Source organism: Pteropus vampyrus, unplaced genomic scaffold, assembly GCF_000151845.1.
Source record: "Pteropus vampyrus isolate Shadow unplaced genomic scaffold, Pvam_2.0 Scaffold306, whole genome shotgun sequence".
Lineage (NCBI taxonomy): Eukaryota > Metazoa > Chordata > Mammalia > Chiroptera > Pteropodidae > Pteropus > Pteropus vampyrus.
Genome location: NW_011889087.1, coordinates 2,063,554 through 2,088,548, shown reverse-complemented (window position 1 = coordinate 2,088,548; position 24,995 = coordinate 2,063,554). Strand labels below are relative to the sequence as shown.

The window sequence follows — 24,995 nt, the reverse complement described above, 5'->3', positions numbered from 1 at the left end:
TGCTGGGACCAGAAATCCAACTGAACATATTCACAGCCTCCTCTGGAGCCCACATCCAGCATGGCAGACTGTTGTCTACAGTACACTGGGATCAGTGCCTTACGAAGTGTGTGGATTGGGAGTGGCTGGAACTGGAGGAGTTGGGCACCTGGGGCTGCTGCAGGGATGTTCCCAGAGCAGGTGACCTTTGAGGTGGACTTTAAGGAATGAGTCAGAAGGGAATGGCAGGGAAGGGAGAGGAGCCACAATGAGAATGCTATGTGATATGAGGCCAAACCAAGGAATCAAGACTTAGTTGGAGAGGGCAGGTGTCAGAGTCAGCAGAAGTTCTCAAGATAGGAATTAACTTTTAGTTAGGTCATTCCATTTGGGCAGTGGAGCAGAGGTTGTGGCCAGAGGAAGGGACACCAGATAGGAAGTTGGGCTGGTCCAGGTTAAAGTCATTGGGATGGTAATTGCAAATGTGAGAATGAGAGCTGGAACTTGTTTGTGTGAGGGGACCAGAGAGGAAGAAGTCGGAGATAACAGAGCAGGGGTTGCTGCTGAGCCAAGGAAGGGAAGAAGCACAGGGGCAGAGGAGCCAGGAGGAGCCCACAGTGCTGAGGGAGACAGACCAGTGTCTGCAGCCAAGGTAGGATGGGGCTGGGCCAACCCTGAGGGGCCAAGAGGCTCACCCACCTGCACACCAAGCTCTCGGTTTAGGAGAGCTTCTGAGGCAGGGGCTGGCATCCCTCCTGCCTACCCTTCCCTGGCTTGTCAACCATACCAGCTAGTTCTATTTCACGGCCTCATTCCTCCCCCTAGAGGCTCCTGGAAGCACAGCGGCTTTCTCCAAAGAGTGAAGGAGTTTGTGGCTTAAAGGTCTCTTTGGTTGGGAGTCCCTAGAGTTGCAAGGTCAAGCCCTTGGCCCTCAGGCAGGCATGTGAGCCTTTTTAGGATCTGGGGTAGGAGGGGAGGAGGAAGAGGAAAACAAGGCTCACTGAAGGCAATTTCTAGAGACTACGTGTCCTACGTGGAGGCTGAGGAGAGGCTCTTACAACTGTCTTCATCCTCATGTGGCCACAATAGCTAGAGTCAAAGTGTGTCATCTGTGGAGTCAAGCCGTTTGGGGGTCCTAGTCCTAGCTCCACCCCTCACAAGCTCTGACTTTGAGTAGTTTCAATGAAGGACACAGCAAATTCCCTGAGTCGGGGAGGAAGCTCAAGCCCTACACACAGAGAGAAGTGTTCTTTGCTGAGCTCAAGAAAGAATTCAAAAGCCCACCAAAGTTAGAGTCAAAAGGAAAGTTTATTAGAGAAGAGACAAAGCAGATGAGAAAACAAAACAAAACAAAAGCCCCAAGTCTCAGGGAATCCAGTTTATACATCATTCTTAGTTTCTGTGAATTATAGTTTAAAGACTTTGTTTACCTTTTTTTTTTTTTTTTTGATACGGGCATACAATGAGAAAGGATAGGTATATGTAGCAAGAAAAGGTAAGAATACATAAGGTGAAAGGTCTGTTGGCAATCCGCAGCCTTTGTTCCATAGGGAATGAACAATTTGATTTTGTGTAGGGTGCAACTTAAAGATTCTTTTTCTGTTTTCCCATCAGAGTGTGCAGAAATGGTTTTTTAGCAATCCCAGCAGAAATCTTCCTTTGTTCTGCAGGTTTCCTGTGGTCTGGCTGTAGGGCTGATCAGCATATTGCAGTCTCTGGATATAGCTTGATTTAGCATTTAGTTCTCTTGCCTCTTACCTACATTAGTTTTACCTTGTTAAGCCTTAAATTCGTCTTCGGTAAACAGACATAAGACCATCCATCTTAGAGGTGTTCAAGTGTGATAATAAGCCTGATCATATAATTCATTCTCAAAACCAAGTTTACTGTTTACCTGGGTGAGCCGGGAAATATGGTCACTAAGAAAAGATGGATCTAAAAGTGATTTAAATATTGTAAAGCCCTGAGCACACATGTGCAAAGCTATTGTCAGAAGAGCTCTTTCTCCTACCAGCCCTTATGTCCGGGGCTGTGGTCTGCCCTCCAGCCAACATCAGAGAGGCCGGGGGGACTCTGGCTCTTCCTCCCTGTCCTGTCCATCTCTCTGACTAACTGCTTCCCTCACCTCGGACCTTGCCAACCCACAGTGCTCACTCCAGAGAAGTGCGAGGAGGTAGACCCTGAGGTGCAGGGGGTAGCCTCGTCTGCAGGCCGGCTGCGCAAGTGGAAGGTATCAGCAGGGGCAAGGGCTGACCCTAGCTCTGGGCTGGGGCTTGGCCTGATACCTTGTCAGCACCAGGACACCAGGACCAGGACTCTGACCAGACCATGTTTACCAGAACAGCAAAGGGCCTATTTATAGCCTCAGCTGCTCATCTCTCTAGGTCATGGGTGAGGGGGCAGGGTGGCTCCTCAGAGCAAGGGTAGTAGTCAGACTGAGGGGACTTGGCTGTGCCCAGCTACCACTGACCAGACCCCTGAGCCCCTCCGCATGGCAGAGGAGACCTTTCCCTTCACCTCCTCCAAGCTCCGCTCTCTCCGCCTGCAGCAGGAGTGGCTGGAGTGGGAAGACCGGCGCCGGGCAGCAGCCCTGCAAGGCCGGAACCGAAGGTGCCCCCCAAGTTCCCGGGCCCGGCTCACCAGGCCACGCCACTCCTGCCGAGACCCAGCGGTCCACAACCTGCAACAGGTCCAAGCCCTGTTCCAAGATGAAGACACCGCCAACATGATTGTGGAGACTGTGAGCAACCAGCTGGCTTGGTCAGCTGAACAGGGTAGGGAGCACCAGACCGGGGCAGAAGAGGAGGAAGAGGGAAGAGGTGGGGGGTGGGGGGTGGGGAGAAGGGGAGAGCCTCAGCCCTATCCCCTCCCTCCAGACTGCAGACTAGACCATCCCTTCCCACTGCTCCCTCCTAAACAGAGATGAGGCATAGTTAGTGGTTTGTATGCCTTACCAGAATTAAAGTTATATTAACATATAAATTACATAGGAGCACAGTTATATTCTAAGCAATTTTTTCTTTGACTAGACATCCACACATACGAATATTTTTTTGTCTACAGAATGAAATCATAATCTATGTGCTATTTTATAACCTGATTTTTCATGTAACATCTTTCTATGTCAATAATCATATAAAGTTGACACAATATTTGAAATAGATGTATAAATTCTACTGTATGGGCATGCCGTGATTTATAGAACTAGTCCCCAGATAGATTGGATAAATTGGGTTCCTTTTTAAAAAATTATTTTATATAGATATATGATGAACATCTTTGTGTACTTGCCAACCAATTTCCTTAAAATCTATTCTGACAGGAGAGTTTATCCCTGTAAACCAAATACCTCTTAAGATTGACAGGAGATTGCTTCCAACCCATGAATTTTAGGGTTCAAAATCCTTGGAGAGCTTGTTCTCACAGTTACCACAGGCTCCAGGTTCCTGCTTGGCTTCAAGTGTTAGAGATGTGACCCTACCCAGGGCATCCTGGTCTTGTCCAACAGCATGTCCATCATCCCTCAAATGGAACTTGTCCTTAATTTCAATCCTAATAATAAATATGCTCTACCCAAGATTTAGGAAACCTTAATGCAAACCTTAACGCAAATTATAATGCAAACAACTTGCAGTTGAATATTAGGCATCTATGCCCCTTAAACAAGTCTTTGGCCATTTCTATAACTCTATTCAACAACAGTCCCATGATCAACTCCTCTCCCTACTCTTCCTTTCCCTACTCCCAACTCTAATTCTCCATCTCCACATTTCCCCCCACTTCCACCCCCACCCTCCCCGCTCCAGAAGTGCCCTAGAACTTCAAACTCATGGCTCCTTCAGCTCTGGTTGTTGGCTACTTCCAAGCTCAGCTCCAGGACCTCCTGTGCATAACTTCCCCCATCCCTAGTGTCAGAGCCCCAAGGGAAGCAAAAGAGCCAAGGACTCCATCAGCAGCTCAAAGACCCAGATGTTTCCTTAACAGGATTCACCCTACTAGTTGCCCTTACGGCTTTTTTTCTATGACACACATACTATGTTTTTTACAGATTGACAAACTGTTCTAAAAGGCTGTTCCAATTTACACTCCAAATCAGGGTGAGTGAGCCCCTCTCCACAGGTACAGCCTGGCACAGCATTTGTGTTCAGCCAGGGGTGCTGAGGGAAGGCCAGTGTCAGCAGTTCACCTTAGCTTGCTCTGCCTGCCAGTCTCATATCCCACCCCCAACATTGCTCTCCTCAGGGTTCTGGGTGCTGACCCCAAAAACCAAGCAGACGGTGCCTCTTACCATCGCTGCAGCCCGAGGCTATACTGACTGTGCCCGCCACCTCATCCAGCAGGGAGCTGAGCTGGATGCTTGCATTGGAGGCCGGACAGCCTTGCACGAGGCCTGTGCCCAGGCCCAGTCCGACTGTGTGCGCCTCCTACTGACCTTCGGCGCCAAGGCCAATGTGTTGTCTGAGGAAGGCACAACCCCCTTGCACCTCTGCACAGCCCCTGAATCCTTGCAGTAGGTGCCCAGGAGCTGAAATGGTTTGGGGAGGGTGTGTGTGTGTGTGTGTGTGTGTGTGTGTGTGTGTGTGTGTGTGTCTCCAGCTCACGTGGCCAGGAGAAGGGGAGGAGCACCTCATACACTCATGTCCTCACAACAACCTGGAACACGGGTCTCATTCTACAGATGAGAAAATCGAGGCTCAGAAAGGTTTAGTGACTTGTCTAAGGTCACATCAACTAAGCCCAGGAGGCAGAAGTGCTGTTGCTTTTGGGGAAGACCCTGTTCCAACTGCAGTCCTTTATTCCCTGTGATTACTCTGTAGCCCAATACGTGGTCATCAGATTTCATTGGAGTTGATGGATCTGCTCCTGAGTTTCAGTGCTGCCATTCTGGCTTTTTAATTATCAAATACTGTTAGTTTAATTTTATCATTAATATGGTTCGTTGTAAGTCTTCTTTACCCTGTGGTGGTTAATAATGAATATTTGCCCCCACAGTGGTCTGGCCTATAATTTTTCCAGGAACTAGAAGACAAAAACATGTGCTTCCTAAAATCTGGTTTTTGTCGTTTGTTTGGTTTTCTTTTGAGGAAAGTGGAGTAAGTGGGTCCCCAAGTACCTTCCTTTGTTGGAGTAGATGTGGCTGGCCTGGGAGGGTGGTCTTCAAGTTTAGAAGCAGGAGGAAAATATTAGGACTTCCACTTCTTTTACTTTTTGACTCATACACTTTAATTTTCTGTGTTTCATAGTGTACACAGTAGTAGGTTTCTAATTTTTTTTGTATGCTATCGAAATGTTAGACCACTGACAAATGATTCAGAACCAGGCCTTGGGGGTCCAGTGGGATTGGGGAGTTGGGTTAGACTCTAAGAAGGACTGTCTGAGGCAGTGAGTACTAATTCTTGTGAAGCCACTAACCTGCCATGTGTCCTTGGCTATGCTGTGACCTTTCTGGTCTGAAGTTTTTCATCTGAAAACTAAAGATGCTCCTGGTGACTTTGATCGGCCTTCTAGCTTTGCTGTCTGTCATGGGGCTTCTGGGAGTCTGATGATGGACGCCAGGTTGGCATCCAGGTGCGGGAGGTGGGAAGAAGGGGTGTAGGGAATGAAAGCAGGCTGAAGGGTTCCCACGCCAGTCCTTGAACTCTCAAGATTTGCCTTGGCACTTTGCATCCTCTCCCCAGGAGTGCCAAGCTGCTGCTGGAGGCAGGAGCAATCGTGAACTTCGTTGCGCGGGACAGCGAGATGACTCCCCTGCATGTGGTGGCGGCAAGAGGCCTGGAGGAGCACATGGCTCTCTACCTGGAACACGGAGCCGATGTGAGCTTGCGCACTAGCCAGGGCGAAACGGCCCTGAATGCAGCGTGCGCAGAGGCCGAGGGTCCAGGCAGTGGCCGGCAGCACCAGGCCGCCGCGCGCCAGCTCCTGGAGGCTGGTGCTGATGCCCGGGCGGCCGGACGCAAGCACCACACACCGCTGCACAACGCCTGTGCCAATGGCTGTGGGGCCCTGGCCGAGCTGCTACTGCACCACGGGGCCTGTGTTAATGTTCCCAATGCAGCGGGCCACACACCCATGGACTGCGCACTACAGGCTGTCCAGGACGACCCCAACTGCAAGCCAGAGGTCCTCTTCGCGGCACTGCTGGACTATGGGGCTCAGCCTGTGCATCCTGAGGTGCGTAGGGAAGGCCTGTGAAATGAGGCTCCATTTAGGTGGGGGAAGCTTGCGGATGGAATTGCTACACCATGGGGTAAGAGTGGGGACCAAGAGACCAAGAACCCACACTCTGTGGCCAGAGGTCTATCCTCATCTTGGGAAGGACCAGTGAGGACCGTGGTCCCAAGGAAATTGACTGGGGCCAGGAGGTTGTGGAGTACTCTTGAAGGTGGGGTAAACCGAGGCAGGGAAAAGGATGAGGAGAGCCAAAGACCTTAGCCTCCCAAATTTGGGTGAGTAGGGCTTTGGCTTAGGCTGGACTTGAGTCTGCTCCTGGTTGGGAGAGGCATGGTGCCCCTGAGACTCTCTTTTGATTCCTAGATGCTGAAACACTGTGCCAACTTCCCTCGGGCCCTGGAAGTCCTGCTTAATGCCTACCCTTGTGTCCCATCCTGTGATACCTGGGTGGAGGCGGTACTCCCAGAACTGTGGCAGGTATGTCTACTCCAGAGTGGTAGGTAGAAAGGAAGGTTGGGTCCTAGGCCTATCCCTCCAGGGTGGGCTTCCTGGAGGGAGGAGCAGGAGGGCCCCCGGGATGACGAAGGACAGGCAGAGTGAAATCCCTGGGCTCTAGGGTCCCACATCCCTTAGCAGCTCAAAATAACCTCTAATTCTGCATACCTCTCCAGCCTCTTTCTCACCTGCATCAACACATTTATCAGGCATGTCTGACTCAGTGGGCACTGTGCCAGCATCTTTGGAGTGGGGGTGAGTGCAGACATGGCTGAGACCAGGATCTGCATTGTGGTTCCAGCTCCCATGACCCCTGCAGGGCCTCTCTAGCTCTGAATCTGAGCCCTTCAGGATGTGCCAAATTTTGCATGGTGCAAAATCCTAGGGCCCTATCACTAGGTGGCCTCCGGTTGGAAGGGCAGAGTCAACAGAGTATTGGGCCATCTGACCCTGTTCCATTCCTGGCCTAGGAGCATGAAGCCTTCTACAGCTCTGCCCTGGGCATGGTGAACCAGCCAAGGCAGCTACAGCACCTGGCCCGGCTGGCCGTGCGTGCTCAATTGGGAAGCCATTGCCGACAGGCCACTGCCCGCCTTCCACTGCCCCCACTCCTTAGGGACTACCTGCTGCTGCGCGTGGAGGGGCGCATCCAGTGAGCACCGTGCCAGGCTGCTCTCATAGCTTGTCCTGCTTTCTCCATCTGTTGTCCCCCCAACCCTAGAAGACCAGTTCCTGACCCTATGTCCACACTCTGCATACCGTCCTCAGCCTGCCCATACCTCCACTGGCTTCTTGAGCCAACTGCTCACCTCCAACCTGACCTGTGCTTCAGCTCCTCTCTCCAGTGGGAAGGCCTGCAGACTCAGCCTTCACCTACCTCTTCTCCTTTGCCTAAGTGGATGGTGGCCCCTCCATCTCCCTGGGCCCAAGCCAGGAGGTGATGATCCTTGTTGCTCCCCATCTTCTGCCACCAGTGTACCTGTTCAGCCTCCTAAAGAGTGACAGACTCTGCCTCTAGCTGCACTGCCTCTGCCCAACTTGTCATTGTCATTCGAAGGGAGGACCTCATGGACTGGTCTTAAAACCCATGCTCCCCTTTGCTCCCAGGTGTTTGCATGTGCTGTTCTCCCTCCTTGGCATATCCTTTTTTTTTTTTTTTTTTTTTTTTGCCCTGGTTGAAGCTGATTTGATCCCCAAGAAAGCTCAATAGCACTATTTGACCAAGCTAGCAGGTAGCCTTTTTCATATCATACTTATTTAAGAGCCTGTGTCTGCTTCAGCTAGGCTGAGACTAGGACTATATTTATTTCTTGAACAGGCATTTCAGTAAATGGTTGTTGAGAGAGGAATAAATGAATGATGCCTGGGACCCATTTATGGTTGTGTCCCACCCCCTAACCTCCTCAGTGATGCATGGTGTCTTAAACAGTGGTTACTACACTTGTGATCTCTGAGGGCCTGTGACAAGAAGACTAGCTACCAGCTATCCCCTCTCTCTCTCTCTCTCTCTCTCTCTCTCTTCCTCCTCTGGTCCCAGAGTCAAATGTACTACCATTTATCTTTAAGAGGAAGCTTTCAAGCCAAGCCAGTTATTATGAATACAAATAAATGACTTGTGCACAGAACCAATGTGTAGATGTTGTTAGGTTGAAATGTGGCTGAGATACCTATCATTCCATGTTTCTTTTTCCCCCTTTGTCCTCCCCTGTGGTTCCCAAGTTTTCTGTACTGAGCAACTATGACTCTTAGGATAGAAAAAAGGGCATAAGAATAACACAAGCCCCCTCACAGCCCCTGAGCCTGTAGTACCCACCACTGAGGAGGAGCTCCCAACAGCCTGCACTCCTGTCCTTTCACTGAGGGATCCTGGGATCTCCACCCCCAGTACCATCTGGAGTCTTGCAGCTGAGATGAGTCAGGAGTCCTGGGGTTGGCCTCCTGTAGCTGTCGCCCAGCCTCCCCTCCTCTGTGGGGAGTTGTATTTGCGGAGATGCCCTTGGACCAACACAAAGACAGGCTTTTACTTTGTTATGCGGAGCAGCAACCTCTCCTTTCTGGGCTTTTTCACTTTAATTTCACAGAACCAAAGGCCTGAGAGAAGAGAGGGAAATCCTCTCTAGTCCTGTGCCCAAGCTGGGAGCCTTGTTCTCAGGGGAGGATGCTGAGCTGTCCACCCCATCACAGCAGGCTGACCCCACCTAGCTCAGCTTTTTCTGTTATATTTACAACTATGACAAGATACCTGTATAAAGAAAATGAAAGATACATGTGATTATGTATATTATTTTGGGGTAGGAGATTTTCCAGGGTAAAAGCATAAAAGGAAAGATTAATAGATCTGGATACAGAAAAAGTCTAAATTTGATTTTATTGGAAAATGTAGCTGAAGCTAAAAGGTTTTATTCCCTTGATGTGTGAGAGCAGGAACAACATCTGTTTTATCACCATTGTTGCATTGGTGCCTGTACAGTACCTAGAAGAGTGGACACTCAAATATCTGTCAAGTAAATGAATGATGATACTCAATGTCACCAACAATCAGAGAAATGCAAATTAAAACAGCAATATGATATTATTCTTCCACTAGATTCGGGGAAATTTTAAAGACTGGTAATATGCAGGGCCTGTGAAGATATGGAGAAGTAAGTTCTCGCATATCCTATTGGTAGGAAAGAAAACTGCCACCTTGGTGGGCAATTCAACAGTACCCTTAAATATTGCTCCCCAGTTACACAAAAGGCTGGTGCACACAGGAATATTCATCCCAGCATTGTTTGCACCAACTCAGCAAGTGGGTGGTGGTAAACAAATCCATGCTATGAAATACAATTCAGCCCTTACAAAGGCAGTACCAGCAGCAGGAAAGAACTGGAGAGAGATTCCAAATGAACAGCATATGTAATGCCTTGGAAAGATTTTCAAGACTGTTTTTAAAGAGAAAAAACAGGTTGGAATACAATATGTACAACAAACAAAACCAAACTCCATCATTGTAGATGAACAGAAAAAGACAAGGAAGGCAGATATCCAAGGATTCCCTTCTGGTGAGGGGAGAGGGACTGTGCTAGTGGGACTTTCTGGTCTGTATTTAAATTTTTTACAGAGGGGTACTCGTGGATTCTTGTAAATTAAAAAATAATAATAATAAGGAAAGAAAAGGCAAAAGGCCCAAACAGTTAATTTACAAAGTGGTTGATGAAATAATGAAAAACATTCAAACTCACTTGAAATCCAGATATCTTTTGCCTGTCGGTTCAGCAATCATGAAACGAATAACATCTAGTGATTAGGGAAGGAGCACATTTTTTGTGTGTGTCTTTTTAAATTTTTTTATTTGATCAATTTGATATGTTACAATTTGTATATTTAAGATGTACATTGTGTTACTTTGATACATTTATATATTATGATTGTCATTGAAGCAATATTTATCACATTACATCATTATAGTATAGTATTATAGACTATACTCCTTATACTGTGCATTAGAGATGACTTATTTACTATAAGTTACAAGTTTGTACTCTTAAACACCATCAAATTTATCCCCCCAAGCATTTTTTGTTTTTTCATAAAACAAATTTACTATAAACATATTTGGTTAAGGTAGTAACATCCTAGGATTTACAGATACATTCACCATTATATAGCCATCTTAATTGCATATAAAGGTATAGGAATACCTAAGTTCAGTAGTTTAAGAAAAATAAACATCTCATGAACTACATCATGAAAAATATCCAATGGAGTTCAGATCTATTAAAATACTCTGTTAATCTCTAATTATTATTATATTTAAAAGAAACCAGCTTTGTGCAGTGATATAGTCCCAACTGCAGAATTCTTTCTTTCCTTGCTTTTCTTCTCGAGAAAAAACCCAATCTCAAAAACCCAACCCTGAAAGTCCCTCTTTCAAAACACCCTTAACTGCATCTTGTCCTTTGCTGTACACACTCATAAAACGCATCCCTTGTCAGACTCAACCTCCATTTTTTCCAACCCTTCATCCCAGCTGCTGAGCATTCCAAGTCTATCTCATCCCTAGCCAATCCTTCCTACTTCCTTTCCATTCATCTACCACACTACCATGGCTATCTTAGACTTTGCTTCCAGCTACCAGATAGAGAACCCATTCAAATTTCCCATCTCTTCCCTCCAGCTTCTCCAAATCCATCTATCATTCCTTTAATAAATGTTTATCAAGTGTCAAGTAAGTACCTGATACGTGCAGGCACTGGGATAAATTTTGCAGATATTGGAATAATAAAAGAAAAAAAAAAGTTCCTGCCTTCAATAAATTTAGTGAGACAGAAAAATGAAAAATGAAATTGTAGTGTGATAAACATTATGGCAGAAATGAGTCCATGCAGTTTGGGGAACAGAGTGTATGTACCTAACATAAATGGATTGATCTGATAGCTACCTGAGACAGCCAATTTCTCACCTCTTCCCCAGAGCAAGCCAGGCACTGACTCAGCCCTCCATGGCTACAGAGGGCACTGCTCAGTCAATTATTCCCCTTTTAGATTACTTTTATCATCATTTCTCCCCTTCTCCTCTGCTCTTTCCTCTGGCTTATAAACATCTTTATGATTCTCACATCTCGTAAAACCTCGCCCATCTATTTATTCCCTGTTTCTCTCTAGCCTCTACCATGTTTTTGTGGGAAGAGAACACTAGTGGGTGCTACTCACACTGCTGGTAGGAATGGAAACAGGTACAGCCCTCTAGAGGACAATGTGGCACCATGTATCAAAAACCTTAAAAATGTGAACACCCTTTGACCTAGCAATTCCAGTTTCAGGAATTTATCCTCAGGGGAAAAAATCATGGATGTGTACACAACTCTGTCATTGAAGACACACAAAGATGTTTATCAAAACATTGTTTAAAAACAAAGTACTGAAAATGTAAATGTCCATTTAAATGAGATGATTAGTTTTAAAAAAGTATGGTGCAACAGGGAAGGTAATACTGTTAAGCAGATATTTAAAACTATGCCATAAAAATATTCAATGACATGGAGAAAGCTTCAAGGTATATAGTTAAGTGAGAAAAGTAGAGGACAAAATATTGACAATAAGATCATATAAATATTAGTACAGTACCTGACACATAATAAACTCTCAAAAGCATTAACAGCAGTTCAACTCATTGGTTTATCCATTCCCTTAAATATTTGAGAGCCCTTGAAACTGCTATTCTGTTTGGAGCTTTGCTTGGTAAATCTCTACTCATTCTTCAAAATTCTGTTTAATTGTACTATAATGTTCTGCCCCTTCCTGTGTTCTTCAAAATAAAGACGCTAAGCTCTAAACCCAAAAGTTACATGTATGCAGCAATTAAAAGACTACCTTTCATCTCACAAACATATTGTTGATCAAAGGATGCCAGACAAAAGAATTGAAAGCAGGGAGTCAAACAGATACTTGTATATCAGTGTTCATAGCAATATTATCCACATTAGCCCAAAGGTGGAAACGACACAAATACCTATGAATAGATGAATGGATAGAGAAAATGTGGAATATTATTTTCTCTAATATTCCACAATGGAATATTATTCAGCCTTAAAAAAGAATAAAATTTTGGTATGGTCTACAACATGAATGACCTTTGAAAACATGCTAAGTGAAATAAGCCAGACACAAAAAGATAGTGTATAATTCCACTTATGTGAGATACCTGGAATAGGCAAATTCATAGAGACAGAAAGTACAATAGAAGAAGGAAGGTGAATGGCACAGGAAATGGATGGTGGCAATGGTGTACAAAACTGTGAATGTACTTAATGCCACTGAATTAGCCACTTAAAATGGTTAAAATGATAAATTTTATGTATATTTTACAAGAAAAAGACTTTAAAAAAAGAGTCAGATACCAAAGAGTACATACTATTTGTTACCATTTATACAAAGTACAAAAACAGAGAAAACTAATCTATAGTGACAGAAGTCAGAATAGTAACTACTCTTTCTAAGTTAGTGGAAGAGGACAAGAAGGGGAGTTATGGGTCATTTTATATATCTCGATCCACGTGCAGATTCCATGAGTGTGTTCTGGAAACCACTGAGTGTGTTTTGAAAACCACTGAGCTCTTCGCTTATGAGTTTGCCCCTGTCTGCATCATTAATACTTCAATCAATAGTTCACCAGAAAACAAAAACCCTAGCATATCTTTAGAAAGAAATTTAATTGCAAAAATCTGGACAAGTTCTTGGCAGCTGAATCTTTTTTTTTCTGTCTTTTTTGGGGATCCTGCTTTTCTTGTGCTCTGAACTTGAGCTGAGTCTGTGTCTTCTTTGACTGCTTTTTCGCTTAATTTACCAAGGTCCCACACTAACCGGGGCCGCATTCTCAGAGGACAGTGGCTAACTTGTCTCCTATTTGTTTCCTGGCTAACTCTGAGGTGAATTCTTGGAGGTCATAGAGACGAGTCCTTACTAATCCCGCTAACCAGAGCAATAACAAATCCATCAGCTCGGTTGGCTGGGAGAAAGGCAGGAAGAAAAATGCTGGAAAGAGAGAAGCGCCACTTGGGTTCTGCCCAGCGGTGCCAGCCCGCTCAGTCCTCCAGACGCAAAACCACGCCCCCTTTCAAGCACCCCCCTCCTGGCCCCGCCCCCCAACTCACGTATCCTCAGGGCCCGCCTACTAGGCGTGGCCCTGCCCCGGGAAGGCCACGATCCCGCCAACAATGACTCCACCTCTCCTTCCGCTGAGAAACCTGTCCCATTTATTTAAAGAATACGTTTACGTCAGCCCGCCTTACGTATCTTTTGCGTCATCAGTGCCAGGCGCAGGGGCGGGACTTCCTATCTCTGATTCTAACAGCTTCCGGGAGAAGCCGGAAGAGACTGGACCCTGGACAGAATCGGGGGTAGCCAGCCCCTCCCCCAGCCCCTACGGAAAGGTGAGTCTATGGGCCGGCCTGACGAAGTCAAAACACTTAGTCTGGCCGTTTCAGGTGAGGACCTCCTTCCCTACCCAGGCATAGTATCAGTCCAATCCCCCCTTGATTTCCCATGACTCCCCGCGTACTCAAGCCCCGCCCCCAGCCCCCCGACCCCGCCCCGAAGTTTGAGGGGTGTGGATGGTTTGTGACCCCCTAATTCGACTCTAACCCTCATGGGCTGGGAGAACTAGGCTTGGGCACCGCGGCCGGGGCCAGGCAGCCTTTCGGCTCAGGTGGGCCCACGGACCCCTCTCCAGCGCCGCGGAAATAGGACCGCCCAAACGGGGAGCCTTCGCCTTAGAAAAGACAGGGTCGGGAACGCTCCCTCTCCGCGCGGTTAGGGTTCCTCACAGGCTGAAGAGAGAGTGAAGGCCTCTGAAGCAGACCTGGGGTCCTGCCCTGCCCTGCCCCTGCCCACTAAAGTTCCCCGTGTCCGTGCCTGACGTTTTCGCCTGTCAGTTTCCTTTACTGTAAATCGGGGTTAATGACATTAACCTTACCATCAGGGGTTAGTTGTGGGAGTGATAAATAATTGCTACCATTTATTTATTGAACAATTGCAATGTGTCAGGCCCTCTGCTAAGTATTTTGCTTCGATGATTTCCCGTCATCTTCAAAACAACCTTATGAGGTAGGTACTATTTTTAACCCCATTTTACTGATGAAAAAGCTTAGTCCCTGAGAAGTATCTGAGGTTACAGAGCTAGTAAGGAGCAAGACCGGGATTATAAATTAGTTTTTTTTTTTCTTTCTCTTTATTTCTGACTGCAGGGCCCATGTACTAAATAAGGATGTGGAAACTAGTCAGATGTTGATATGTTCCACAGGTATTCTTTGAGTAACTGCTATGGCATTATGCTGGATACCATGGTACATAGAGAAATACATGTGATCCTTGTCTTCCATGAGTCTTGTAGAGGGACGGACAGGTAGATAAGTATAATGAAGTTTTATAGGTGTTGTGAGAATAGTTTGGTAATGATAATCATAAGACTGGATTTGCCCAGGGACAGCTGTGAAAGCGGATTCTCCAAAGGAAAGAGTAGGTACTCCAAGGAGCAAACTGAGATCCTTCCTGCCTTTCTAAGAAACTGCCAAGGGACAAGCTACACAGTACAAAAAGATTGAGAGATGGATTGTGAGACCTATTTTGCAATTTTCCAAATCCGTTCCACCTGGGTCGTGGTTTTGCAGTAGTGAGCCTATGATGACCCAGGAGGGTGGTTTTCTGGTGTCTGTCCTACTTTGATCCCCAGTGCTTGCCAGAAGAGTTTCAGAGGAGGCAGATAAAATATCTGTTGTATGGTGGCTGCTAATGACCCTTACAGGACTTTTGGGGTTTTCTGACTCTTTTGTCCCTTTGGGAAGGTCTGACTCTGCTTTTGTTGGTAAATTAATTTTCTTTGGCTCTTGACATCTGGACCTACATATGTGACCATAAATGAGATAGGGTTCAAACGAGACAATCTGGTAAGACTGACTGTACTGTGCCTCCAAAAGTCCCCAAAATAAAATATTCCAGTCATTTTTGTCTCTCTAAGGCCACCTAGGAGGCTCTTCTAAGGGGCATAGTTGCTTGACCAAGTGATAAAAATCCTGGAGAAACTCAAGGCTCAAAAAAGCAAATGTTTTTCCCTGTCTACCAAAAAAACAACAAACAGTTGCAACAGCAACAAAGCTGTAAGGTTTTCCTGATGATCCATGCTCCCTGGGGGGTTGGAATGTGAGAGTAGAAGGGTGTGGAACCTGAAAGCTTGAGTTTGGGGGTCCAGAGTTAGGAAGGTTTGTTCCCCCTTATACAGGACAGTAAACTCCCCTTTCTTTTGATGCTGGGTCAGTTAGAACCTAAACAAACTAGAAACCTGGTTGCAATCCCATAGGCCATAGGCCCTGCTGATACTGTCCCCCTTTGTTCCTGCAGTGTGGACCCAGTCAGCAGCCAGGCCATGGAACTCTCTGATGTCACCCTCATTGAGGGTGTGGGTAATGAGGTGACTGTGGTGGCAGGTGTGGTGGTGCTGATTCTAGCCTTGGTCTTAGCTTGGCTCTCTACCTACGTAGCAGACAGCGGTAGCAACCAGCTCCTGGGCACTATTGTGTCAGCTGGCGACACATCCGTTCTTCACCTGGGGCACGTGGACCATCTGGTGGCAGGCCAAGGCACCCCAGAGCCAACTGAACTCCCTCATCCATCAGAGGGTAATGATGAGAAGGCTGAAGAGGCTGGTGAAGGTGGGGGAGACTCCACAGGGGAGCCTGGAGCTGGGAGTGGTATTGAACCCAGCCTTGAGCATCTGCTTGACATCCAAGGCCTGCCCAAAAGACAAGCAGGCCCAGAGAGCAGCAGTCCAGAAGACCCTCTGAGATCTGAGGATAGCACCTGCCTGCCTCCCAGCCCTGGCCTCATCAATGTGCGGCTCAAATTCCTCAATGACACTGAGGAGCTGGCTGTGGCCAGGCCAGAAGATACTGTGGGTGCCCTGAAGAGGTGAGTAAGCTGGAAAAGTGGGAGGCTGTTTTGCCTTTGGTTGCCTCGGAGGAGGCTAGTATAGACATGGAAGCAGCAGGGAAGTTTCACGTCCAGCCCCTATTAGGGATGGGTGGAGTATTTCCTTGAAACCCACTTTTCAGTTTCCCCCTATTGCCCTGCTTTGTTGATCCAGGCCTGTTTGTCTTCCCATTCCTCATTCTCTGTCTCTCATATCTCTTTCATCCTTGCAGTAAATACTTCCCTGGACAAGAGAGCCAGATGAAACTGATCTACCAGGGCCGCCTGCTGCAGGACCCAGCCCGCACACTGCGTTCCCTGAACATTACCAACAACTGTGTGATTCACTGCCACCACTCACCCCCAGGGTCAGCTGTTCCGGGCCCCTCAGCCTCCCTGGCCTCCACCTCAGCCACTGAGCCCCCCAGCCTTGGTGTCAGTGTGGGCAGCCTCATGGTGCCTGTGTTTGTGGTGCTCTTGGGTGTGGTCTGGTACTTCCGTATCAATTACCGCCAGTTCTTCACAGCACCTGCCACTGTCTCCCTGGTGGGGGTCACTGTCTTCTTCAGCTTCCTAGTATTTGGGATGTATGGACGATAAGGACATAGGGAGAAAATGAAAGGCGTGGTCTTCCTCCTTTATTGCCTCCCCACTTTCCTGGCCAGAGCTGGGCCCAAGGGCCTGGGAGGGAGGGATGGAAAGGATGTGGTGGGTCCTCTTCCGTAGGACACAGAAGGCAGGTATGGGGCCTCCCCTTCATGTCCCTGAGGGTAAAGACATCCCCTTTGTGCAAGCACAACTCAGGTAGAAACAAGGATGTCATCTTCCTTCACTTTGAGGGTCCTGAAGTTCAGAACCAAGCTGGTGGCCCAGCTCAGTGGGGAGTCTGGGCTCTGAAGAGTCCTTCCTAGCTATGACCCTTGCTCTTCCCATTGTCCTGCATGTCCACTCCTTAGCACCCAGGGCCGCCTGCCAGGGCAGCTCAGCATGGCCCCAGCATACTTCTGTAGGGAGCCTGGAGTATATTTTGATTCCTTAGTGGAATATCCATTTTTTGAGACTGGAGTCACACAGACAAGAATGAAGACCGTCAGCTTGCCCTGTAGGCACCTAGCCACCTCTCCCTTCTCTCTCCACCTCTATAGCAGGAATAGGGTGTTCATGGTGTTCTGGACAGTTTCCAGTGTTCTCCCTTTTTCAAAGCACTTTGCTTGTATTTTTTTTTTAAGTCCTTTATAGAACTCCGTTAGGAAGGGGTTTGGGGCACAGAGCCAAGCCCCCAGCATTGGGAGAGGCCAGGCCACAGCTGCTGCTACCCTAGGCCTAAGGCTGTAAGCAAGAGACAGCTCTGGCCCTCAGCCAGTGTCCTACCCTGCCGAGCTCCAAGGACGAGAGCTCTGGGTATGGAGTACTGGGCCCCAGGCCTTTGCCTCTGGGGTTGTTGGATGGAGGGTCAGTGTCTGTGACTGAATAAAGTTCCATTTTGTGGTCGTGGAGCCTCCTTCTGTGACATTAAGAGAATGGCTTTGCTCTGCCCCAGCAACATGGTAATGAGGGTGGGTAGGCCAGGCTACCAACGGGAGATGCAGTTTATTTACACCAGCAGCCATGGGGGCAGGGGAAATACACAGCGTTTACAAAGTTAGCTACCTGTACAAGATGGATTACATATGCAAAAATAAAAATCTCAAGACCACAGGACAGCGTGAGCCCCACCCCCCTCCCCCAATGACCCCAGCATGCGGTAATGCCAGGCAGGTGGCCCCTGGGCATGCGGGGGGGAGTGATGCATGGAAGGAAAAGCCACCGGCCATGGAAATTAGTACAGAACCCCCCCACACACACTCAGACACATGATAGGATACAGGGTGGACGACACCTAGCCAGGGTGGGAAGGATGGGAATTGAAACCCACACAGCCTGCTGTTAGAGGGAGGGGAAGGGGGAGCTCCTAGCCCGTTCGACTACATGGTAGGGGGCATAATCTCCCCAGAAGGAAAGGGGGTTTGCTCCCTCAGGGTCCCTGCTGGACCAAGCCCATCTCTTACCCAGCCTGGGCAGGGGGCTCTGCCCTGAGGGCGGGCCAAGGAACAATGGGGAAGTGGATGTGGACAAACCAGTTCCCAAACTACTTCCCACTTCTCCCTCCTCCAACCAGAAGGGGGAAAGGGAGAGGCCAGAGGGGAAAGGGTATATTAGGGCCTGAGCTGCAGCTGCCTCTCAAAAGGGAGAATGGCCCCTGGCCTTCCTCCCTTCACCTTCAGCCTACTCCCAAGACGTCATTTGGGAGCAGGCTGGAGGCTGGCTGAGATCCTCCTTTCCCTCTGGCTTTCCCTTAGAGGGAAAAGACCGTGGAGGGTCAAGAACAGAGGAGCCCAGGCCCCGGGTTTCATTCTAACTCCTGCCAAAATTTGGCTTTTTAAAAAATAATCACAATTCTTGGGTTAAAAACCAATCTGTAACCAGGCACCAGCCGCAAGAACCACCCCAGGGGGTGGTTGGGGTTCCAGACAGGGTACTTCGACCCCATCTCTGTTGTTCCCTTAACCCTCTAGGATCCCGAACCCAAATCAGTCCAACTAGACCTGGGTACTAGCTACCCAAATGTGGGATAAGTCCTCCTGGGAGGAGGGCAGGGGACACATCCAGCAAATGCCAGAGAACTTGGCTCAGGGTCAACTCCACCCCTGTGTCAGTCAGCTCTGCTCCCAGCCCAGACTGTAATTCTCCAGCTGGGCTCCTGGGAGTGATGGTGCCGGCATGGAGGTGGGACAATACATCTCTTCAGGATGTAGACCAGGCAGGTGGGCACACTGGCATGACAGTCCCACAGAGGGGCAATGCCTAGACATGACACCCCTTCCCCCTCCAATGACAACCCAGAGCACAGAAACTACCCTCTCTTCCCACCCTACTCCTAGCAAAGGGGGGGGGGGGGAGAGGTAAAAGATCAGGATTTTCCTCAGAGCCCCAAACCACAAGTACAGAATAAATAACTTAAAAGCGGCTAAGGAAGGGGAAACAGGGCAGGCTTCGGAGGCAGGAGCATCGAGAGAGGAACTGAAGCTGGTCAAGGTGAAAGGGGGGGTGGCAAGCAGCAGTTGGGAACTTGGGCTGCCCTGGAAGGGCAGCGGGGCAGGGTAGGCAGGAGAAACATGGGGCCACCCCAGGAGGGTGAGGCTGGGCCCCTTCCTGGGGCAGGGAATGAGGTAAGAAAACATTTCAAAGCAGCACCGTTCCCTCTCACCTTGGGGCCCCACTCCTCACCAGCCCTGGGTTATAGGGAGGAAAGGTAGAGGGGAGTCATTCTGATACACAGCTCCCTCTTCCTATCCTCCCCTTGCCCATTCCTTGAAGCTGTAGAGGCTGGAGGCCCTTTCCTGGCACCCAACAATAAAAGGACAGCTCCTGCTGCCGAGGAGGCCCATGGGGACTGAGGGGAAAGGGCTGCCCCTGTGAGGGGCAGGGAAGGCGGCGGCAGTTCTGGACGCCTACCTCAGCAGACAGCTCGACGTGCCTGCCTACCCCTGGGATCGGGGGCATCTGATAGGATTCTGCACACAGACAGGACAGGACACACCAGCCCTGCCCCTCAGCTCCAAGCACCGGACCCATTCACATTGCTGAGGGAAGCTGCGGGAGGCCCCCTCCAGGCTCAGCTTCCAACTCACAGCCTCCCGGGTAGCCACAATGCTCCTCGGCAGGGCTTAGTCCAGTTCCTGGGGTGGGGGGCAGGCAGTGCCCTGGCAGAGTGCCCAGGTCAGGCCCCTGGCCTAGCTGGACATCCAGTAACTCACAGAATAAATAGGAAAACCGCCTCCCCACCAAATTTATGTCCAAGGCATAATATGTCCAGGTCTGAGTCCTGCATGCGGAGGGGTCGTGCTCCATCGCAGAGGACCCTGACACCCCCCAGGGGTGCATAACTGGATCCTCTGCCTGCTTGGCCCACCAAGCTTCTCAAGCCCAGACCCCCAGCAGCCGTCCATTTGCCAGGCTATGCCACCTGGGTGGGGGTCGGGAGAGAGGGCTCTACTCAGCCAAAGGCTATCCCTTGCACCCAAGTCAGTTGATGTCATCGTAGATGCTGGGCGTCGGGGGTGCCGGTGGCTTTGGCTTCTTCTTCTTGTTAGAGCCCAGGCCGGAGGCAGTCCCTACCAGGCTCAGATGGGATTTCTTTTTCTTGGTTTTCCGTGACTCGGAGCTGTTGGTACCTGAAGAGAAAGAGGTACAGGAATGAGGGCACGGTAGTGGCTGGAGAACACAAGGTGCCCCACTCCTTTGCTTCAGGCCCAGCTGGATCACCTACCTAGACCCCATCCTTGATTCTCACTCGTCTTGGAGGAGCCTGAATCAGAGGGTGATAGATCAGACGAGCCGTCCCACTGAAGCCGGCTGATCAGGGCCTGGCTGTCAGTCATGTCAAAGCTGTCATTATCCAGGGAACTCTCGACCTCTGGAAGGACGCTGGAAGGAGGAGGGGCCACAGAAGGGCTTTAGGAATACCAATTAGCATCCTAACCTTCCACAACCCACTAACTTCCTTGGAGGATCACTTACGCTGAGGGTCCGAGGAAGTAAATCCGCACGGCTCGCCGCTGCTCATCCGTGTGCTGGGGGCAGCGCAGGGACCTGGTGGAGAGAGAATGATCAGACCCAGACCAGGCAGAAGTATGTGAGGAACTCAGGTGAAGCCCCTCCCCTCGGCAGAGGTCGGGGGTATGGACACCAACAGGGAAAGGATGAACGAAGAGCCCCCAGATTGCGGCCTAAAGCCTGACTGTTAGAGGAGATGGGGAGGGCGGGAGTCCCATTGCTCAAGTCCAGGGATACTCCGTACCCATACCCAGGGTGTGTGCACAGGAGGGCCCCCAGCTCCCTTTCTAGGTTCTGAGCTCACCTTGTGCACATCTTCTTGGTGTGTTCAGAAATCACCCCACATTGCTGGAAGAGGAATATAAGCTGAAAGGAGGGATGGAGGGCAACCTACTCTAGACACTAGATGTTTTCTTCTGTATAAATGCTAGATTGCGCAAGCAGAAATGGCCCCAAGGTGTCCAGAGCAGACGATCCCAGACCACCATTGACCAGGAAACCTAATTCCAGAGAGAGAACTATATGGCCCTGATTGCTATGTCACCAGCCTCTTCCAGGGCCTTGACCACTGCCTGTGGCTCCAGCCCACTCCCAAAGGTCTCCCGTTCCCTGGTCCCTCACCGTGGTGAGCAGGCTACGCAGCTCCTCCGGTCCCAGAGTCTCATAGCTGATCCCAGTTGAATTATTATACTGGGAGAGAACCAGAGGTACAGATTAGAGAAGAGGTAGCCAAAGGGAGGGTGGGCGGGGGTGGAGAACCAGTCTCTCATCCTTTTCTAAGTGAGTAGGCCTTAGGACTGCCCAGCAGTTTTCCAGTGATTCCTTCTATCTCATCTGCACATGGCTGAGGGGTTGCGACCCCCCCAAAAAACATAAATATGCAAGACCTAAATACCCTCTCTAGTGTTTCTGTCTGTCACCATTCTGACCCCACTTGTCTAAATCCCACCCAACCAATAAAGGGAAATGAGAGGGAACCTAAGAAGAGAACCCCTACTCACCTTAAAAGGATCCGAATTGCTAAGTTCCCCTGAAGAAGAAAAAAGAAGGGGAAGGGTGTTTGATGCAGAGGTACAGACAGAGAACCCTGAAAATAACCAGAGAGGAAGTGGGGGTGACAGAAGGATCACAGGCCCTCCCTCAACACCCCTGTCCCCCAAGCTCCCCAACCTCCACCCTCCAGCAACGAATCACAGAAGACATAGCTAGAATCACTCCCATTGTTCCAGTCCCACTTACCATTTTTGTGTTTTAAAGACTTGGATCTTCGAGGGGAATTGGGGTTCTGGAATGGGAGATACCATAGCTTTGGGGAAAGGGTAACGATAAGGGGGAGCCGAGAACCCAGGGAAGGAAAAAAGATTTGACAAAGAAACATCCTCAAATTCCTACTCTTTCTCCCCAGTAAGAGGCCTGTCTACCCATATTTCCCCTCCCCATCCCCCCAAGGCCTCTGCTGCCCTCCTGCCCACCACAGACACCCTCATCCCAGAACCCAGAGGCACCTGATGACCTCAGACTTGAGTCAAGACACCCGAGGACTCCCTGCCCAAAGGGGAAGGGTATCTGTCCTTTGCCCAAATTTCCCTCATGCTTGCCCCAGCTCTTACCTTGTCTGATTTTCTCTTCTTGGCTGTGTAGGACAAAAGGATAAAGGGCAGGGTCACTTTAAGTTCCCAATCTAAGGGCACCGAAAGAAAAGTACAAAGCTACACTCTTCCCCCTCATTCAAGATAACAACTTATCATTACATACCCAATTCCTGCTAGCCCATCTCACCCCAGTGCCCCCCAAATTTCTCTAGATCCCTGAACACCTTTCTTCTCTGAGCCATAGGACCAGTCGTTGTCATTGATGTCATCGTTATCCTCTTGGTCACTCTCAGACTTGTTCATACTGTTGCTATTGGCAATCCTGACAAGAGGAGGGGAAAAAAAGGGTCAAGTCTGCCACCTCTCTCTTGCCCCCAACTTCAGAGATATAATGAAGCATCTGGGGCCAAGCACAACCCACCCTCTGTACCCTACAAATGCCCCCAGGGAACTACACCATGGTACAAGCTGCAAAAGACAAACAGCTCTGGTTCTAGCAGGGGGAGAAGCCCTCACCGGCGGTTGGCGATTCGGCTGCTGTTCCGACCCATTCCCAGGCACTTCTCCAAATGGGGAGCAAAGCGGGAGGCAGCAATGCTGCGGCTGCAATTGGGGCAAACACACTCCTTGCTCTTCCACTGGTTGAAAACCTGTCCAAAGATGTCCAATCCTGGCTGGTCCACGATCTCTGGGGACAGGAGAGGCGTGGCGATCAGGGCAGGCGGGGGACACACCTCTTGTTCCCACCCATGGCCCCATGGCCTCTTCAAACCCCCTGCCTAAGCTCGCAGGAGCTCCAGGCTCTACATCTGCTGTGGTTTCCAGAGGAGGAACCTCCAGGCACTACCAGGGCAAGGCTAGACTGCTCTCCTTCAACCCTGAAGCTCACCAAAATCCTTCATGCTATCAGGGTCCGTGTCATCCAGGAAGAAGTAGCCACACTTGACAGCCCGGTGTACCTCAAAGCAGAATCCCAAACAAGAATCCTCGACCAGGTCCGCGTATATCTCCTGAGCGATGGCCTGGGCCCAGGGGAGAACATCCACGGTCACGAGAGTCACAGCCCCCTGGACTGAGAGCAACTCTCACCAATCAAATCTCCTGCCAATTCGCCCTGGCCAAAAATAATGCTTTCTTTGCCATTTTTCCCCATCTTGACTTTGCCTTCTTTCTTCTTCCGGATCCTTAGGCTTTTTCAGCTGGCTATTCCCTTTAAGGAACAAGGCTGACTACCCAAATTCCTCTTTGGTGTGGATGCCAGATATAGCGACGTAGAGACATCAAGAAAAAGAACTAGAGGCACACGTGGGGGAGCCCTCACCTCTAGTTTGCTGTTATCCAGGCCAGACAAAGACATTTCCTCCATTTTCATTTGTAAACTCTTGTGGAGACGGCGCTCTGACTGCTCATAGCACAGCGGGCGGCAACACGGCTGCACACATGGGGGTGGGGGTGTTGGTGTGAGTCCAAGGCACCTCTAAACATTGCCACATCCCCTCCGCACCTCGCTGCCCAGAGCTTAATCCTGGCATCAGAATATACCCCTCCCTAAGGCCTAGGCTCACTAAGTCTGGATGGTCCTTCAGGACCTAAAACCCAAAGATGGCCTAGTCCTTCCCAGGCCTCAACTCAGGCCCTGGACTCTACTGCCAATCAGAGTCTGGATCTATAGGAGGCAGCAGCTCACCCCAGGTCCCCAAAACTCAAACCCCTCTATGATACCCATGGTGCAATGCAGCAGGGGGAGGAGAAGGAACTCTAAGGCCTCAAAGCAAACCCACAGGGTGTGGCAAAGAACTGCACAGACTCCTAAATACACTCCCCCCTTCCCTAGGCTCTCCTCAGAGTCACCTCTGCTTTCAGCCAGGATGTCCACTTGGGGGGGTACTGCGACCAGAAGTAGAAATGGCCCTAGGACCCTACAACCTTCACCCCACTGTCTCCCTTTGAAATAAGCCTGCAACTACAAGAGGGGAACAGAATCCACAGACACCTAAAGCTAAAAGGGCATTTCTAGACACCATGAGCAAGACGGGGTAGAGCCCAGTGGGATGGCATGCCAGGAGTGGGCACTCCCCTTACCTGTTCTTCTTTTAGAGAACCACCCTCCCTCCCTCAGGACCTGCCCGGAAGTCTCTCCAAGAGCCCCAAAGTCCAGGAATCCCCACCAAAGGATTCAGAAACAGCGCCTACAGTCCGGGGCCCCTCTGAATGGTGGGTACGAGTTTGAGGAGCTGCCAGCCTAGAGTGGGGTGGGGACTGACAAATGAACCAGGGGCACTGGGGAAGGTAGGAGGCCGGGCCTCGGCTCTTCCCCCGTCCCTGCGGCACTGCTGCTGCATCATACCGACTGGGGGGAGGAGAGCTGAGCCATCGGAGGCCGGCGCCGGTCCGGGACAGACCGACCCCTAGAGAGTGGGCAGAGTGGGACGCGTCCCGGCCCCTCTCCTTCCCCACCCGCCGGCAGCCCCGGCCGGCCGGGGAGAAGAGTCCGGGAGGGTGTCTCTATTGTCCCGGGGGCTGGGGCCTGGCTCCCTAACAAAGGCCCCGCGCCCCCTCCCCGGCCGGCCCTGCCCCGCCCAGGGGGGACCCAGACAGGGGGAGAGCAGGGGGCCCCGGCCCGGCCGGGAAGCCGGGGAAAGCCGGGCGTTTCCGCGTCGGCCCGGGGGGAGGGGAAGGGGCGCTGACCCAGACCTGGGGGGAGGGGGCCCAAGCCCCG

At 49.9% G+C, this 24,995-nt stretch overlaps 3 protein-coding genes across 16 annotated transcripts; 2 read left to right on the top strand and 1 right to left on the bottom strand.

Annotated features, from left to right (window-relative positions):
- Window positions 1-1,730: 1,730 nt before the first annotated feature.
- ASB16 (ankyrin repeat and SOCS box containing 16) lies at window positions 1,731-7,301 on the top strand. The gene is made up of 5 exons (XM_011377182.2): window positions 1,731-2,753; window positions 4,222-4,489; window positions 5,658-6,150; window positions 6,514-6,627; window positions 7,116-7,301. Exons 1-5 carry the CDS (start codon window positions 2,471-2,473, stop codon window positions 7,299-7,301), a joined length of 1,344 nt encoding a protein of 447 aa, XP_011375484.1. The 5' UTR covers window positions 1,731-2,470.
- A 6,122-nt stretch (window positions 7,302-13,423) lies between these two features.
- On the top strand, window positions 13,424-17,579 carry TMUB2 (transmembrane and ubiquitin like domain containing 2). Of its 5 annotated transcripts, none has more exons than XM_011377168.2 (4): window positions 13,486-13,558; window positions 14,172-14,231; window positions 15,522-16,088; window positions 16,322-17,579. In XM_011377168.2, exons 2-4 carry the CDS (start codon window positions 14,197-14,199, stop codon window positions 16,686-16,688), a joined length of 969 nt encoding a protein of 322 aa, XP_011375470.1. In that variant the 5' UTR covers window positions 13,486-13,558; window positions 14,172-14,196; the 3' UTR covers window positions 16,689-17,579. The 5 variants fall into 5 exon arrangements, with proteins under 5 accessions (XP_011375471.1, XP_011375470.1, XP_011375472.1 ...); XM_011377167.1 differs by having other exon boundaries at window positions 13,514-13,612; XM_011377169.2 differs by lacking the exon at window positions 14,172-14,231 and having other exon boundaries at window positions 13,424-13,558.
- Window positions 17,580-17,659: 80 nt separating this feature from the next.
- ATXN7L3 (ataxin 7 like 3) lies at window positions 17,660-24,787 on the bottom strand. 10 transcript variants are annotated; one of them, XM_011377177.2, is made up of 13 exons: window positions 24,128-24,787; window positions 23,598-23,708; window positions 23,166-23,298; window positions 22,793-22,964; window positions 22,501-22,598; window positions 22,295-22,365; window positions 21,924-21,990; window positions 21,686-21,771; window positions 21,306-21,374; window positions 20,989-21,032; window positions 20,649-20,720; window positions 20,398-20,555; window positions 17,660-20,302 (listed from the first exon to the last, which is right to left on the bottom strand). In XM_011377177.2, exons 2-13 carry the CDS (start codon window positions 23,646-23,648, stop codon window positions 20,154-20,156), a joined length of 1,170 nt encoding a protein of 389 aa, XP_011375479.1. In that variant the 5' UTR covers window positions 23,649-23,708; window positions 24,128-24,787; the 3' UTR covers window positions 17,660-20,153. The 10 variants fall into 10 exon arrangements, with proteins under 10 accessions (XP_011375479.1, XP_011375480.1, XP_011375476.1 ...); XM_011377178.2 differs by having other exon boundaries at window positions 24,359-24,787; XM_011377174.1 differs by lacking the exon at window positions 24,128-24,787 and having other exon boundaries at window positions 21,686-21,714.
- Between the last annotated feature and the right edge of the window lie 208 nt (window positions 24,788-24,995).

Excerpts from the sequence above, each read along its gene's own strand:
- ASB16 (XM_011377182.2), top strand. The coding sequence starts at position 2,471 with ATGGCAGAGGAGACCTTTCCCTTCACCTCCTCCAAGCTCCGCTCTCTC. Across the intron at positions 2,754-4,221 it reads GGCTTGGTCAGCTGAACAGG|GGTTCTGGGTGCTGACCCCA; the intron begins GTAGGGAGCACC and ends TGCTCTCCTCAG. Across the intron at positions 6,151-6,513 it reads CTCAGCCTGTGCATCCTGAG|ATGCTGAAACACTGTGCCAA; the intron begins GTGCGTAGGGAA and ends TTTGATTCCTAG.
- ATXN7L3 (XM_011377177.2), bottom strand. The coding sequence starts at position 23,648 with ATGAAAATGGAGGAAATGTCTTTGTCTGGCCTGGATAACAGCAAACTA. Across the intron at positions 23,299-23,597 it reads TGGATAACAGCAAACTAGAG|GCCATCGCTCAGGAGATATA; the intron begins GTGAGGGCTCCC and ends CCCTGGGCCCAG. Across the intron at positions 21,991-22,294 it reads AGAAGAGAAAATCAGACAAG|CTATGGTATCTCCCATTCCA; the intron begins GTAAGAGCTGGG and ends CTTTCCCCAAAG.
- TMUB2 (XM_011377168.2), top strand. The coding sequence starts at position 14,197 with ATGATTTCCCGTCATCTTCAAAACAACCTTATGAG. Across the intron at positions 14,232-15,521 it reads CTTCAAAACAACCTTATGAG|TGTGGACCCAGTCAGCAGCC; the intron begins GTAGGTACTATT and ends TTGTTCCTGCAG. Across the intron at positions 16,089-16,321 it reads ACTGTGGGTGCCCTGAAGAG|TAAATACTTCCCTGGACAAG; the intron begins GTGAGTAAGCTG and ends TCATCCTTGCAG.